This window comes from Meleagris gallopavo, chromosome 1 (genome assembly GCF_000146605.3).
Source record: "Meleagris gallopavo isolate NT-WF06-2002-E0010 breed Aviagen turkey brand Nicholas breeding stock chromosome 1, Turkey_5.1, whole genome shotgun sequence".
NCBI classification, from domain to species: Eukaryota; Metazoa; Chordata; class Aves; order Galliformes; family Phasianidae; genus Meleagris; species Meleagris gallopavo.
In genome coordinates, this window is record NC_015011.2 from 82,105,165 (window position 1) to 82,122,288 (window position 17,124).

Genomic DNA, 17,124 nt, shown 5'->3' on the forward strand with positions numbered 1-17,124 from the left:
AGAAGGACTTTAAGCAAGATCATTCACTCTTATTTACAATTAGCAATTACAATGCACTGAACAATTCTGTTCCACTTCTTTTGTTGCCTTAACCGTACCCTCTGCATTCAGTGTTCAGCTTAGACTGTCACAGACACTCACACTGCTCTTCCCTAGCTTCAGCTTTCAATTGTTTTACTGCTTAGGGTTCCCAAAGCAAGGGTCAGTCAGGGTGAATGTTTCCAGGAAGCAAAGCAGTTGTACCTGTAGGTGAATGATTTCTTTGCATGTAGGGAGGTGGGTATGGAGCAGCCCGATGCCCTCGCAGTGCTGAATATCGCTCACAGCCGTGGGGAGTGTGTGGAGCTGGCAAAGGTAAAGGTGCAGTATACTGGTAATTAGAGCTTCCTGATGCACACATTGTATCTGGGTTGGAAATCAACCAGCCACCCACTTCGAGGGGAAAGAGAAGAATGTTATTGCACTAAAACATCGCAGTTCAATAAAGTAGCCAGCTTCCTGCACATCAGTTGAGCTTCAGAAATATCAAACCAATGTCAAAATACTGCTTCATGGAACAACTGACAAGCAGAAAACAACCAACCAAAAGAAAAAAGCCCACCAAAAAATCCCACCACTGAAAACAAGACCTGAAAACGCACTAAGAGAAAACATCACTAATGTCAAAGAATAAATGAAAGAAAAGCTGATCATCATTGGAATGAACACAACATCTTCTCCCTCATTTAAATTTTTGTCCTGCTTAATGATGAAAGTTTTATGGGGGACAAAAATACAGTTATAAATACAAAACAAATGGAGAGAAAGCCCTTAAAATTCCATATATAATTTCTTTTTCCTGGATTCCATTTACATCAAAAATTGGATCATACAAAAAATGATCCTTCTGCAGAAACTGATTTCCTACTGAAGTTATTTCAATCATTATTTAGTTTAGACAGTCCCTTTCTGCAAAGGCAGTTCAACTGCTCTGCTGCTCTGATCCAGTTAAGCAGATCCCAGCTTCCCAGCATCTATCATATCACACAAAATCTCCAGCTCACATGAACAAAAACCTTACAGTGAGAGTATGTCATATGTTGACCTTCAGAGACTGTTTCTGGTGCATCCTTGGGATGGTTTCTGAAAGGGAAAACATCTAGTGGTAAAACTTCTTATTGCAAAATTAGTAAAGAAACTTTAAAAACTCAAAACTAGTCACGCACACACACACAAAAAAAGATTTTTCTGCACTCTGTCATAAAGGAAACAATTATGTTTCACAGCATCCTAAGCCTGAAACGCTAAGTCTACCTGTGGGACACCTGGGACTTCCTGTATCCCACTCAGTCTAAAGCAAGGCTCTGCATCCTGCTTAGGGCCATGAGACGAAGGCAGCATTTGCCCGCTGCAACTGAGAATTGAGACACAGTAGCTCCAAGAGTGGAAAGGAAAAAAATAGTGATTCTCCTGCAGGCATGTGGGAGACGTCACTTTAGAAGACGCAGCAGACCTGGACAAAATTGATTAGCAATGATGGATGGGAATTTATCATTTGGATGCCTCAATGTGTTAGTACAGATGAAGTGAATCTTTGTAAAATAATTAAGCCACATTCCGTTTCTGATGGCAGAAGCATCTCTACCATAATGAGCACCTACAGGTTACTTTTAACAAACACATCACAGAGTATCACATAGGTTCAGGAATAGCAGTGTGTCTGTGTTACCGGTACAGCACAATTTCCCTTTAACTATGCTTTTTGAAGTATGCAGCATTTATTTTCCCCGACCTATTGAATTATGGTATTCATTGGAGACTAAGTACAACGTAGTGAACATATGAGGTGTATAACATCACTGGGAAAACTTGTACCCATCTCATTTCATATGTCCTTCTGCCTTGAAGAGACTACTCACCCACATTAGGACATCTCATGGTGACAATTATATATAGAGTCTCCCCACTAGTTTCAGTGGGGTGACTCTAGATTTAAGACTATAGAAACAAGATTAAGTTATGTATAATTTATTTTTTCCATGGTGATATCACAGTTTTAAACCATATCAGCAACCAAATACTACTGAAGCTGAAAAAGATCAACTCACCTTTCTTTTGCATCCAGGAAGGCTTTGGCAAAGGGATTATACTTGATTTTGAGAGCTGTTATCTTGAGTTTACAGAAAACAAGGCACGTTAGTGAAGGCAACTTGGAATAGAGAGTTGAAACAACATCTTCCAGAGAAAACTAAGTGGAACTGCCATGGTTAGACAAACAAAATATATCCCCACGTATTGTCTTCCAGGAGTGGTTGGAGGGAGATTGGCTCTTTGTATAGTGCTGCGTTCTGATCAGTGCCACAGGCAGCACACCAAAAGGGGCAACTTAATGGTGTGGTCTAGTCTGGTAATTCCTGTGGGATTGTGAACTCTTTCGAGAGAACTGAGAAGAGAAACAAATACAAATCAAATCTGCAGCCAAGAGATATGGCAGATGAGTGAACAATTGTCACAATCCAAATTATCCCTCAATTCCAATTTTAGAATAGAAATTTCTTTAGAATGATATGCCTTTCCATAACTGTATGCATTTTAGGGAGAGGGAAGATCTACGATTATCATTAAAACTGTTGGTCATTATTATAAAAGATATGTGAGCTGACTGTAGCTTTTTGCAGTAAGAGATTGGGATGCCAGGACAGATGGACCAATCTGGAATAGCAGTGGCAGAATATTAAGCTAAATCTGGCTTAGTACTGCAGCCAGACCTTGGACTGAATAGTTTTCAACTGCAGAAAGAAGACAGTATGAGACTGGGTAGAGCATTATACTGCATGGAACTAGTAGTTAAATGAGAAAAGGACCAGTCTATTCACGCTGATCTTGTAGTTAATAGGCTTCTAATATATCTCATCAGTAATACCCAAGAGCACACCGTGGCATCTGCCTACCTCTTCATTTTGATAGGCAGTCACAGCTATGAACTGAGTCTCAGGGAAGGAACAGTTCATCACCATCCGGTGGGGGCCTCCTACACGAACTATATGTACTTGAGGTTCGTATTTATGCAGGGAGTTCAACATTATCTGCAGAAAACAAAACAGAAAGACCTCAGTGACACTCTGTGGTATCCATCCCACAGCTGTTTTCTCATTCTTGCTCTATAATAGATCAGATTAAACCCCTCCAGTTTATTGTTATTGAAAGCAGAAGGGCAGGTGCCTTCCTAACTCCTAGCAAACTGCACTGAACAGAGTGGGCTTGGATTTAAAGATCTTGATACAGCAGCATATGTGCTAATAGCCACGGCCTTCACACCGGGCTTCCACTGCACTAGAGGTTGTTCAGTCAGTTAAGGAGCAATCTCTATCCTGCTTCTGCTATCTGAAAGAATCAGAATTATCATCACAGAAAACAAGGCCAGGATAGAGGTGCTGTAGTCACCTCCCATCTTTCTGGGCAAGATTTACCTAAACAAGCCTTGGCAAATGTCTCTACTAGCATTTAAAGCTCTGCATAATGGTTATTTTATAGAATACCCTTCCTCAGGAAGCCTGTTTCATTACTTAATTATCTCTAATGCAACGAAACATATTTAAAATTAAGAAAAAAAATGTATTTTGGAAAGTGCTATGTGCATATATGTATATATATATGGAATAGGAGCCAATAGTTGACTAACAGTGCTTTCTGCTAATACTTTCTAATAACACCACAAAAGGGGAAGCTGAAACACAGTGGAGATGTGGTTTACCTTAACACTGCTGCCAAAACTTAAAACAGGGAGAGGTTCAATTGTTTGCCATTTAGTCGACTTTTCTTTCGATTGTTTCTCCTTTAGCTTTTCCACCTTTCCTTTCTACTTTCTTCTTCTTTCCTTGCCCATATATAAGATCTTGTTCTTATCTTTCCCATCAAGGTTTCTTTGGCCTTCCAAATTGTCTTTTCGTTGTTCCTGTCCCTCTCTTTCTACAGTGCATACATTTAGACTTTTAGCTTTTCTAAGGTCCTGGATGCAGGATCAGAATTTGCAAATTCAGATCCTATTTTATGTTACACAGTAAGTCCTGTGTGCCAATTCTATGTGTTAGTTTATGAAAAGTCAGGTCATCTTTCTGTTCTTCAGTCTCTAAAAATTGAGATAATTTCCTACCTAATTAAGGCAGTAGGCTTATGAAGGTACCTCACAAACCAAATGGAAATAATGGGTAGAGAACATACAAAATTTACACGGAAAAAAAAAAATTCTGGGCTGACAAGTAGCATCCAACGTAGGAGTTTTGTACAAAAACAAGCAAACAAAAGGTCTTGTGCAATATTTTATCTTTAGATGCATCATCAGAAACAAAATATGAAGCAAAACTAATTTTCCTGTTTGCATTTTTAAGGGGTTCAAAGAGAAAGTCACTTATTTTTGGTACATGTGGTTTCTTTCCAAAGGCCAAAGCTGATTCAATAGAATATTGATAATTATCATGATGCAGAAGCAGACATAGTAATTATTTCATTTAGGAGCAGCCTTTTATTCTGCTATCTGACTCCTGCCAACATTCCACTTACACCAAACAACATGGGGGAACACAACAAAAACCTAATACCCGTGACCATTCTTTCCCCCTTCTCTGAAGTCCTATGTAAAAGAAAAAAAAAAACCAACACACAAGACCAACTCTCAAAAGCCCCCTGATGATTAAGTAAACCACAGCACTCTGTTTCTCTTAACATCAAGAAGTCCATTAAAATCTGAAAGCGCCAATTAAGGCCTGTTTATTCCTGTTTACATGTGGCCTCCAGAGAATAATTGGCATCTGTGGGTGAAGAGGACTGTAAGGGCCTCTATAATTACATAAATGCACCCTTGATATTTCTTGATTGGTAGGTGCTTGCAATCGAAGCCAAGAGGTGTATGGGGAAACATCAGGCCATACCCATACCTGCCCACTCCCATTGAGCTTGTTGGTAAGTTTGACTTTGCTGAAGGAGATGGCAGCTTTCATCCAGTGGGCCCCAAAGTTGGGAGAATCTGGGTGGATGTAGACACAGCTGTGGTTTGGTGGCTCTGGTTTCCCAGCTGGCACCCATTCTCCATTGACGTACTTCCAGCGGTGGCCATCAGTCGGGGCGAAGTCTAACAGGAAAGAATACATGGCATTTGGGTCCAAGCCTGATACGCTGATCTTCAAAACGGGGAACATCCGCCTGGTCAAGAAACAAAAAGTAGAGATACCATTAGAAACCGATTTCGAAAGGCTCGTCTTAGTGAGTTTGTGGCCGGCAGCCCGCAGATTAGGTCAAAGTAAAAAAAACATCCTCCATCCCCATTTCTCTCTGTACAGCTAGAGAAAAGTCTCCTAAAGTTTAATCCTTCTTTTTATTTTCACAATTTTGGAAAAATATGTTATTGCTGAAGTAGGGTACTCGGGTCTTGATCTAGATTTGTGAATGCGTTTTATTTATGAACTGTATATAGTTTCAGCAGCGTCTATTGGATATGGACACGCTAAGTACCATCCTTAGGTCTGAGGCAAGAAGGATTGAACAGACTCAAAGATGGTCAAGAAGGTGAAGCCAAACCACAGATTAACTGCATCAATTACGGAATCCTGCAATAAATTGCATTTTGGTGCTTTTATTTTCCTGCAGAACATTGTCCAGTGGCCAAGTTCTACTTTGTCTCACTCTGTATATATCCTCTAAAATCATCTTGCCATTTCCAGCCTTTAGGACATAATCCCAGGCAGATAACCACCACAACAACATAGAAAGATTTTTCTTCCTTCTTTGGAAGGGATGGTTCCATGGTCTCTGTGAGCTAAATGATTCACTTTCCTCTGATTCACCTCCTTTGGTTCATCTGCTAAACTCCAGTATCTGTCACTTAAGTAACAGTTTCCAGGTAGCACTACTCAAGTGCACTAATAATTTGGCTGCATTTACTTTGTGTAAAATTATTTATTTCCTGATTATTTACTTCAAGATTAGTCAGGCAAGACTTTTTCATTTAGTAAAATGCCTTTTATCTCATCTTCCATCATCTTCCATATATTTCATTACCTTTTTCTTGAAAATACATCCTGAAGTCTTATTACATGGGTGTATTAAAAATTAGTTAGCTGAAATAGTTAACTGTAGTTTTCTCCCTTTTTTAAAAAGTATTCTCATACTGTTCCACTGTCAGTACATACATTTCCAGTTTGAGAAGTCTGGTCCTTGCTGACCAACCTGCACTTGGCAGTTCTTCCAGTCATCTGCTCCCTTCCATCCATATTCCTCATCCTCATCAGTTTGATCACATTCTTCCACTTCCACAGTTCTGCCGTAGATGCAATGTTGTCCATTACTAAGAGCCCTAAACATGTATCATCCAGACTTCCCACCATCTTGTGCATATAAAATTAAAATACTGTCCTCATTTAGTTTTGGGAAACACTTTGAAGCATCTTTGTCCTTGATTCCAATACCCCCTTTTCTTAACTCCCACTTACTTATTATGCCTTCCTTTGTAAAGGAGATTTGCAGCAGTTCACAGCTAGACTTCTGTCAGTTTTCTTTCTGTTCCAATACTTGTGATTACAGCTTTGAATTGGCATCTCAGTGCCTGGACAAGTCTACAGCAATGGAATTATTAGGGCTTTCACAGTTTCAGGAACTGGGAAAAGTAACAGAACAGACATCTCCCATCAAAGATACCTTACTCATTACGTTTCTTAGGCTGTGGCATCATACACATCATTACATGGAGAATTATTGTAGTTACTATATATCACCTCCTACTATTCTTATATAAACATGAGGCCTCCTGGCCCCCAGAAACATCCACACTGAGAAAAATATGCTGAACCATGATCTTTCTAAGTAGAAGTTTAGCCAAGAATTTATTCATTACATTTAGCACGTCTTTCTGACGAGGTGCCCCCTTCTTTCAAACAGGAACATGACTAAAATTGTGGATGCGCTGCTCCCTGCCCAGCCAGGTCACCTCCAGCCCACCTTCAAAGTAACAGGCTTACATATTTAGCTGAAATTGAAACAGAGGGGAAAACTCATCCTCAAAAAATTTAATTTTGCTAGATTTCTCAGAACTATTTGTTAGTTCTTCTGCACACAAAGCAAAATTCTCTACCTTTCTACTTGAGAGGCTTGACTTTATCCCCAGGAGAGCAGATCAGCATCAGTTCTATCCTCCTCTACCACATAAGTTACAGTGTTTTCCTGTATTAATCTTTGCCACACGCACAATTAATCCCCACCTCATTTGGATCAGCATGTTTGATTGTACAGGCCTTAATGATGGAAGACCTACCACCTCACTTGTTGAGCAGATAAACGGCTTTACTGTTCAAATTGCATGCTGTAGCATGGCAGATGAAAATTTCCACAAATTTGTTTCAATCAGAATTGATTCCAGTGATCAGATAGGTGCACATGTGACCTCTGATACTGCAATAACTGAGTATTTCAATCTCTTCCATTTATTTAGAGAAGATCTGCTACAATTACTCTGGTACGGAGCTTGAGTGGGAAGATGTTTCGTATCAAATCTGAATGTGTAGTAAAGAGTAAAATTGCTTTTGCATCTAAGCCTTTCCCCACATTCCCTTCCACGTTTGCCTGCACTGATCCAGTACTGATTCTCCCCACATATAAAGGGGAATAGTGGCCCTTTCCTGCCTCCACACAGTAATGGGGATGTTTCAGAATACCGCATAGCTGAAATGGTATAACACTGAAGAAAACTTGCTCAGTCAGCAAACGGGTTGTTTAAATGTTGAAATGCCAATAGAATACCATAAATGTGAGTAAAATAGGAGACTGATTCCAGCATGTGAGCTGCACCCTTTGAGATACATCTTGTGATACAGCATGCAGTTTAATTTCACTGTATCCATCCTGTTAAAAACACATCCATCTTCCCTGTATACCTACGTGTTTTGCTGTGGCAGGCGATTCATACAATGAAGCACAGTGCAACTATGGAGAAGTATCTACGTATTAACAGTGAAGGTGGTTCAGAACATTTTGGGACCCTCAGTACTAATTAGAGATGACTCAATCACAGCAGATAGAACTGTGGATGCTAGGAATTCACATTTGAGAACCGTATCAGACAGCCTTTCGTTCTCCAGTACGTTCCCGCATCAAGTTTCAGTTTAATTTCTGAATTTTGCTAACAATATTTCCACACAAATTGTCCTTCATTTTCAAACACCCAAGTTCAGGCTGGCTTTTCCTGTTAATCTTAGAAAACAGTTTTCAAAAGTGCTCACATATCCTTCAAGAAGAATGTCTGAGTTGGTTCTATCGCTGTAAGCAGCAGCAGAATTAGATCAATGTTTTTTCTTTTGAGAATCCCTTCAGAGACTGCCACTGAAGAATTCTGAGCCTGGAAAAAAGCTCAGGATTTACAGGATACTGTCTCAAGTTTGTCTTCTTCTGAAAAGCATGGAGTTGGAGTTGTTCAGAGGGTTTTGCAGCAGCCACTGTCTGTTCCATTTTCTCACTGTTTGTTTGTTAAGGGAAAATACTTCCAGAAATGAAAAAATGAAAGGGAACCTTTTTTTTTTTTTTGATAGTCATTAATGCTACAGAATCTTCATTATAAGGATTCATGCAGATTGCTAAAATACTCTTAAACAAATTTACTTTGAGACTGCTATAGTTTGATCAGATAGAAAGAACACGTACCTGCCTCCACCGGCACTAGCTTTAGAAAAAGTAAGAGCCAGCTGATAAGGTCAGTGCTAAGTTAGAATGAAGAAAAATAAATAAGCTTCCACGATTAAAATGTAACATTGGATATTCAAGTAACAATGGATTTTCATCCCAGCAGCAGCATAAAAAGATTGTGTACATTCACTCACCTAGACATTTTAGAGAGGAAGTATCACCTGCAATCACGACATACATTAGCAGTGAGGAAAGAAACTGAAAAAAAAATAACCCACAACCTGCTGGTAAGGCACAATCCTTTGTATCCGTTTAATTAAGTTGGTGCAAATTTATTCTCATCTTGATTACTTATGCTGACAAGGAATCAGTTTAAATCTACTTTACATTAAGTGAAAATCCACTCAGAAGTTTGCTTTAGCCCAACAGCAACTATAAACATTCAAATTAAGCAAAAGCAGCTTCTTGGTGTAAAGAACAACAACAGAAGACAACATTTATCTTTATAGATTCCTAGGAATCAGAGTAGCAATAAGCATGATATTTTGGAAGCAGAATTGTTCTCTTACTAGAAGAACCTTGCTGAGCTAGCAGACAAGATTTTTCCCCTTTTAATTGTTTTCCTTGTCAGGCTACAGGCAATAGTAATCTTGTCCACAAGTTCTGTTCAACCAAAATCTCTGCAACGCTGATGGAACTCACACCATGAGCGTAAATCTTTTCTCTCATCTCTTAATCTTGCTCTCCCGTGCAGATCTTCCTTGTGAAAGAAACATGCGTGAAGGTAGGGTGGGAGGGGATGGCAGAGGTGGCAAGGGTAGAGTAAGTAAAAACCTTAGTACTAGTGTACAGGAAAACTTTCATCTAGTCATAACTTGGACTCTGTTGCCTTCCTAGCTCAGTGCAGAGCCTATCTGGAGAGCCCCTTTCAAGCCAGAATTAACATTCTTTTCTCCAGATTTTGCACTCAGCAAAATCCCCTTATGCGATCCCCTTATATCACAATTTGTTATCTTTTTAAAGCTCTGTATGTCAGCCAGTATTCTACGGTGCTTACTATAAGTACACCAGCAACAACTACAGAATTGTGAGGTACAGGTGTGGGATCACACAGATCTGGACTGCACATACAAGCCACAGAGCACAGCTGGATTGTACTCTTTTCTAGTACGGATTGTATGCGCAGACTGTTAACCTCCAAAGCCTGAGAAACAAGAACAGCAACAGGGAGATAACAGCACTGGTCTGCTTCTGTACAGTCCTTTGAGATCTACAAGTAGGAATGTGGTAATAAACATTAATGACTTGTAGCAAAAGAAGCAATCCAGAAGATTTTGAGAGATACTGTCCACACCTTGGTGAAAGTTCCCTTTTTGTCAATACATTTCTCCAGCATGTTTCACAAGCAGGAATAAAGTGTGGCAGGAATGGCTTCACAGAAAGGAGCGGGGACACCCCATTCTGTCCCTACCCTGCTTTTAGGGGACCACACTGCTACATGCTCACTGCAGTTCTCTCTAGCCTATGCACACATTACTTACTATTATACCACTTCACACCCCCGGCTGTCACCCACCCTTAGCACACAGTGCTATGCAGATCACTCACCTGCCATTCTTGGTCACAATCATCTCGTTGGTGACTTCTCTGAATCTCTGCCAGAGGGTAGCATCCTCTAAGACAACCTGAAGCTGCTTCTCAGTGGGGTCACCTTTGTCTCTCCCTGCCCGGAGTTCACCCTCCACGACGCTGAGCAGCCTGGAGACGGTGCAGTCAGTGGGCTTTTTGCAACCCAGGTCTGCCATAATGACTTTACTGTCAGAAACTTCGGGTGGGTGTTAAAAGACAGAAATAGGAAGCTAAATCAAAAAGCAAGTCAGATCGTTGGGCACAGCTTGTGAAACGTGCCCTCCTCACTCTTTTGACTGACTAGCTCTTTCCTCTGGAAGTCCCAATGGGCAGTGACACCAGCGTGTGCAGGTTTATGCACACACTCCACACAAAAAAAGGACTATCTCCTAATTACCTGTCAGACGGTCAGGTGGGTGGCAGGCTGATGACTCAATTGGCTGCCTTGAAAGAAGAGTCCTCCATCCAAATTAGCATGCTTTTATCTTTTTTCAACCTGAAGTGGGTCTAATTGTTCTGCTTGAGAACCAGGTTTCCATTAATGAAAATTATTTCATTTCCAGACTGAAACAATGCATGGAAATTGCATTCCCGCTGATGCGGACTCTAGCTGAAGGAGCTAGTAACAGTCAAGACAGTTAAACAGAGAAGACAGTCTTAAAGATAGAAGAGGATAGCCTCATTTTCCCCCAGCATGTTGAATAAACGCATTAACTTCATTGCTCAACATCCTCCAAGTTCCTAAATTAACATGTTAGATGGCAAAAGAAAAAAGTAGCATCCTTACACTCCACTGTTGATGCCTGCTTTGTCCATCCCTTGGACCCCAGTTTCATTCACAAAATGTCTGTGGCACCTTACAAGTACCTTAACTTCCTTCTGGATGCATTTCTAGGAACAGATCCCACACTTCTGAGGCTGCGTATAGGCATAACTGTCCTGATGCCTGGCACTGCTGACCTACTCAAGGTCTGCTTCATCCAAAAGCTCCCTCATCATTCCTAAAACCAGCATTCCCTCTCCTCTCACAGCCTGAGGCCTTATCTGGCAAGTCTCTTTGAACTGCATATACTTTCCACAAAGGACAGTTGTAAAAGAAGCCACTCTTACACCAAAAAATCCATCAACTTCAGCAGTGAGACAGGGATCTGAGAAAACTGAGTCCAGTTCTGTGCTGAAGAGTTAAGTGAAGGTTAAGTTATGTGAATACCACTGATCCATAAACATTGGACTTTAACACATAAGGCATTTGAGTGCCTAATTCCTCCGGATGCATTTAGCTCCAATAGCATCTGGGAAATTTCTGGTCTGTTAGACATGACATAATCAGGGACTTGCTTATGAAAATAAACGTTGGGCATTTCTTTTTAGAGAAATATATTTTCTACCTACTTACTTAGAACTTTGCATTTGTTTAACTCAATAGCCCTTGTTGAATTTCTGTGCTTCCAGCTTTCTAAGTAATGAAATGATTTGGTTTGGGGCTCTACAGTGGACCACAGATGACATTTATAAAGACAAGGAAGGGTCTGGCAAATTCTATAAAACAGGGTTTAAATTAAATCCATCCTTTAACAAGGTTCAATTTATCTTGCAGCGCAAAAACCCAAGAGGTATCATCTCCCTTGCCACCAACAGCCAGAATTTGTAGGTCCTATCCGTGTCATACAGCATCTTTTTCGGCAAGTAGTCCTACTAATCCCTCAACATTGAGCCAGAGTGTGGATACTGAATCCAAGTCCTCAAAACAGCACAGCTGCACATGTGCAGCAACACAGTGTTCTGCAGAGGAGACTTTAGGTGAGCACTTTCACTGCCCAGCAATCTCAGCACCACAGGAAGTGAAAGTCATGCAGCTGTGACGTATTTTTTACATCTATAATCCCAATCATCCCAACTGGGAACTTTGCACTCTGACACATCTTCCTTCTTTCACCTTCCCAATCTTCACATACCTTGTTTGAATTGTCAGCTCATAACATTTTAACTAGATTGTCAGTCAGCTCACCTTGTGAAAGGTTTCTGTCTGCACCAGGCCTAAGCAAATAGCAACTTCTGGTTACTAACCAGCCTCCTTTCACTGCTGAGCAAATGAAGAATGTACATTAAAATCTACAAGATATTTAGGTACTTTGAAGTGTGCCACTGGGCATCTGGAAAAATAATTGCTTATCAGGTAACATCGTGTAACACTGAATAGATTAGTGTTTGGGCTTTCTTTTTCAAATGCTCAAAAAGGAGAGAGAAGTTCTATCATTTTTCCCTGCACATGCCACACAAGATCAAATGGCATAGCAAACACTTAGAAGACCATGAAATAGTTGTTTGCTTTCGTGATATTACAAAATGTTAATAAAGATGAGAATCAGAGCTACATGAAATATTGTACACTAGGAAGTTTTTGGGTTAATTTTTAATCAATAAGACTGGATTTTTACAGTTTTTTTGTGCCTGCAGGAGAGGCACAAAGGCATTTTCTTTGTAGTTTCAAATATTAAAACTCGCATCCTCCACACCAAAGAAATGCACTCTGAGATACCAAAAGTAAATTACACTTGGTTGCTTTCAATTACCACTTAAGGTGCTTGATCATCAGAAATTTTCTCACAGAAAGAAAGAAAGAAAAATATCTCTTAAAATACTTCATTTTCACACACTTTTAATTTTAAACTTACAACTTGGTTACTGTAGCACAAGATACATGCAACCTCAATATTTTCCAAAAAGAGTAGTTACCTGCGTTGGCTAATGGCATAGGCCAATTGCTGGTTCAGAGCATGGGGAAGGGTATTTCGGGCTCTCAGAGCAATTAGTGATGCATGTAGCAGTATATTCACAAGGTGCATGTCACCACTGATGTATATTTACAGCCCAGAATTAGCCAAAGAAATAACAAATTTGCATGCATGCAAGAAAAGTCATCAGCTTAATATAAGCAGGGCACAGATTTTACTCAAAAATACACATCCAATCCATATGAATCCCACCTCATGCATTGGTCTTCACCAAATCATAGACTGTCTGCCTTACATACAGGCAATTGCCATGAGGAGGGGCTACAGGAGAGAAACCAAAGCAGTAGATTCATAGAGTTAATTGCTTATTGTTGACTTTTCATTTCTAGAAAATACTAAGGGTGGAAATCTTTATCACAGATAATTGGCCTGTTTTAGGAGACATCCTTTACATTTTAAATGCCTCCTTTGTTCACCTAAATAACAAACTTGAATACTTCCTAAACATCCCTTCTCCCTCCTATCTTCTTGAGAGATGAATTTTTCCAAGTCTGCAGATGCTGAAAATGAGACACAAATGGATTAACATCACTAGGTACTCCTGGGACACTAAAAATAACCTGTTTCAGGTATCAGCTGGGTTCTTTCTTAGCTGGAAGTCTTCCCATACTTGACATTTGAAGGAAAAGGTAACTGCATTTACCAAATAATAGAGTAACAAGGTGATTGACAGTCATTGCCACTGAAAGTAGGACACAGCATGAATTAGTCCTCTTGCACTTGCCATCTGTAGCTGTGCAATTAAACAAGTAAATGGGTATGGATGTCTCAGGAAGTAGGAAGGGTTCGTACCAAACATGCAACATTGAAAACTTCCTCTGGAACCCCATGGAGAGAGGTAGGTGCTACTGACCAGGAAGCGGCCATCTTGTGGCTCACAGCCTCCCAGAACTAACCCCTTCAAGTCAAAAGTGCAAGTACAACACTTAGAGACATCTCTAGTTGTGTCCAGGGTTCACCAATAAGAATTTACCTACTCACACTTTTAATTGTGGCAACAAGGTCTGGAAACAGCAATGACAGAACAAACCTGGAACACTTACTGAAATTTATTCACCAAGTTTCAGCAGTAAAAAGCAAGTTGCTGGTTTTGACTTTCTAATTAAAATAATTTAAAACCCATTCCTACCACCAGCTGGTGAGAAACAGCAGAAGAAAAAAAAAGTAGAGAAAAGGTAATTAAAGAGGCCTCTCCTTGCCTTGACACTGGATAGCTGTTTTTTGGCCTTTAGGTGCACGTTTCCAAAATAAGCCAAACCTTCACGATGCAGTGAAATCACAGAGAACAAGACTCACACTTTCCATCCCCAGGGCTCTCAGTGGAGCACTCAAACAACCAACACCCCTGAACATTTAGTCCCAACAACACAGGGAAACGTAACCTCTATCACCATGACACTCCCAGGAAATCTACACCTATTGACGACCAAGGAATAATTACGAGAGGATAAAAAGACAGCTGCTTTCCCTCTGTTTTTAATCACGGATCCAGCCCCTTAAGAGATTGATGGGTTATAAGAGACTTAGAGAAGATTAGCCTTTTCATTACTGCCGGGGTGGTGGAGAGGACAGTTTCAATAACTTCAGCCAGGTATGTTTTTAGCAGTTATTCAGTCAGCCTGCTCAAGTAGCACCTCCCTGCCTCCTGTTACAATCAACATCAGCTCAGAAAGCACTGGAAGCTTTTCAGAGCAATTTTTATAGTTTCTTAAAAAAAATAAAATAAAAAATTCCTGATCTAGTCAGGCTGGTGATAAACATAAACATATCACAAAAAAAAAGACAACGTGTGCAGTTTTGGGCACCACAAGATAAGAAGGACATAGAACCATTAGAAAGAGTGCAAAGGGAGACTACGAGGAAGGTGAAAAGTCTGGAAGGGGAGATGTGACAGCGACAGGGCCCGAGGGAACGGCATGGAGCTGTGTCAGGGGAGGGGCAGCTGGGGGTGGTGGGCATGGAACAGCCTGCCCAGGGCAGTGGGCACGGCTCTGAACTGTGAGAGTTCAAGGAGTGTTGGACAGTGCTCTCAGACATAGGGCTTGAAGTTTGGTGGTGCTATGTAGGGCCAGGAGCTGGAATTAATGATCCTCATGGGTCCCTTCCAGCTCGGGATGTTCTGTGATTCTAATAATAATTATACATGGCTGAAATACTTGCTTCTCTCAAAAGTAACAAGACTTATACATCCTATTACACAAAAATAGAAAACACAAGAGCAAACACTCATGACAAAATAATTTGTTTTCACTCTACATATCTGGAAGTGACATCCATTCAGAGCTGCACTGAAATCATGCTGGCCAGTCTATACTTCTAACATACCATTGTTCAGCTACATCAGTGTTACTCCTCATTTCTGCAGATTTTATATCACAAATAACCTCTTCTAGAGATGCCACATGGGAACCTGAAAAAAACTTAAAAGGGTTTCAAATAGGCTAACTTAAAATAGCAATCCCAAAGATTGGCAGCTTAGATATTCTATTCCATCTCTCTAATCATCTGAAGCTTTCTTCAGAAAAAGTTTTTTTTTTTCCCTTCAGGAGTTTCCACAGTTGAGTATGGATGGACATTTACAATCCTTTACCCTGTGGATACTGCAACCAAGCCTGAGCTCAATGTGAAATAAACAAGTAGACAAAGGGAAAAAATACTCTCTCTCACGAATCAGACCTTGTGGAGGGAAAAGGGGAAAGGGTAGGCATTAGGTATGTAGCAGCCTTCCAGCAGTCCCATTACTAAATACAAATCCACCATGGATTTGCTCCCAGGGTGGAGGCATCTGCAGCCTCTCTGTGCAACCTGTTCCAGTGTCTCACCACCCTCACATTAAAGAACTTCTTCCTGATACCTCGTCTAAATCTGCCCTCTTCCAGTTTAAAATAATTTCATCCCGTCACTACATGCCCTTATAACAAGTCCTCCCCAGCTTTCCTGTAGGCCCCCTTCAGGTACGGGAAGGCTGCTACAATGTCCCCCCTGGAGCCTTTTCTTATCCAAGCTGAAACTCTCCCAGCCTATACCCATAGTGGAGGTCCTCCAGCCTTCTGATCATCTTCACTGCCCTCCTCTGGACCTGCTCCAACAGCTCCACATTATGCCGGTTGAACTAGGCAGAGAAAACAAAGCACTGAACATTTATAGAAAGAATCTATTGCATTTGGAGGTTTAGATTCATACTCATAGCTGTCTTGATAAGAAAGTTATATGAAACTCCCCTGGTTCTTCTGAGCTCTTTTCAAAAAGATAAAATACAAACCACTAGGTTCCTGTGTTACAGAAAGATGGGTGTCTTCTATTAAAAATAAAAATAAAAAATTGGACCTTCCTGTGATGAAATTTCAGTGTATTCAGCTTTGAGACAGTTTTCTTAGAAGACCAAAACTGAAAACACAACATCTCTCAAAACACTCAAGGATTGCAATCACCCTTGCAATAAAAAATAAATAAATGGCAGCCATTTGGGTTTGCCCTACCAATCAGAGGAAAAATTAACACACAGGAAGCAGGCCGGTGCAAAGTTCACCACATTGGTAAGGAAAATCAATATCACAGCAAGTTTTTGGATGCATATTACACGCCAACTGAAACAGATTTGCTTTCTGAGTCATTGCCTCTAGCCCTATTTCTGACATGTGCATTTTTAAATTACTGATTTTATTTTTTTATTTGCAGTATTCAGAATGCACTATTTCATAAAGAAAAGACAGAGACATGACTAATAATTTTTGCTGACAGAATGGAATGAGGAGTTATTTGCTCTGTAGCACAGACTAAATCAATAATTTGTTGGCAAAATTATGTTGACACTTGAGGTTAAAAAAAATTAATCGTATCACCCCCCACCTCATCAGCAAATTGAGCGTCGTCTGGAGTCATCATCATTAAATTGTCCAAATTAACTGCAAGAGCAATTTGTTTAATGCAATTACAACTTTATTGAAGGAAAAAATAACACTCGTAAGTGAGGGCTTCCTTACAGAAAAAGATCTGAAAAAAGATATTTATCAAAGTAGAAATCAAACAGTGCAAATACACAGAAAAAGAGTAA

General features: G+C 40.2%; 1 protein-coding gene across 1 annotated transcript; it reads right to left on the reverse strand.

Annotated features, from left to right (window-relative positions):
- Positions 1-47: 47 nt before the first annotated feature.
- TBX19 (T-box transcription factor 19) lies at positions 48-14,741 on the reverse strand. The gene is made up of 6 exons (XM_019619007.2): positions 10,255-14,741; positions 4,914-5,178; positions 2,931-3,065; positions 2,088-2,149; positions 1,061-1,122; positions 48-432 (listed from the first exon to the last, which is right to left on the reverse strand). Exons 1-6 carry the CDS (start codon positions 10,449-10,451, stop codon positions 203-205), a joined length of 951 nt encoding a protein of 316 aa, XP_019474552.1. The 5' UTR covers positions 10,452-14,741; the 3' UTR covers positions 48-202.
- Between the last annotated feature and the right edge of the window lie 2,383 nt (positions 14,742-17,124).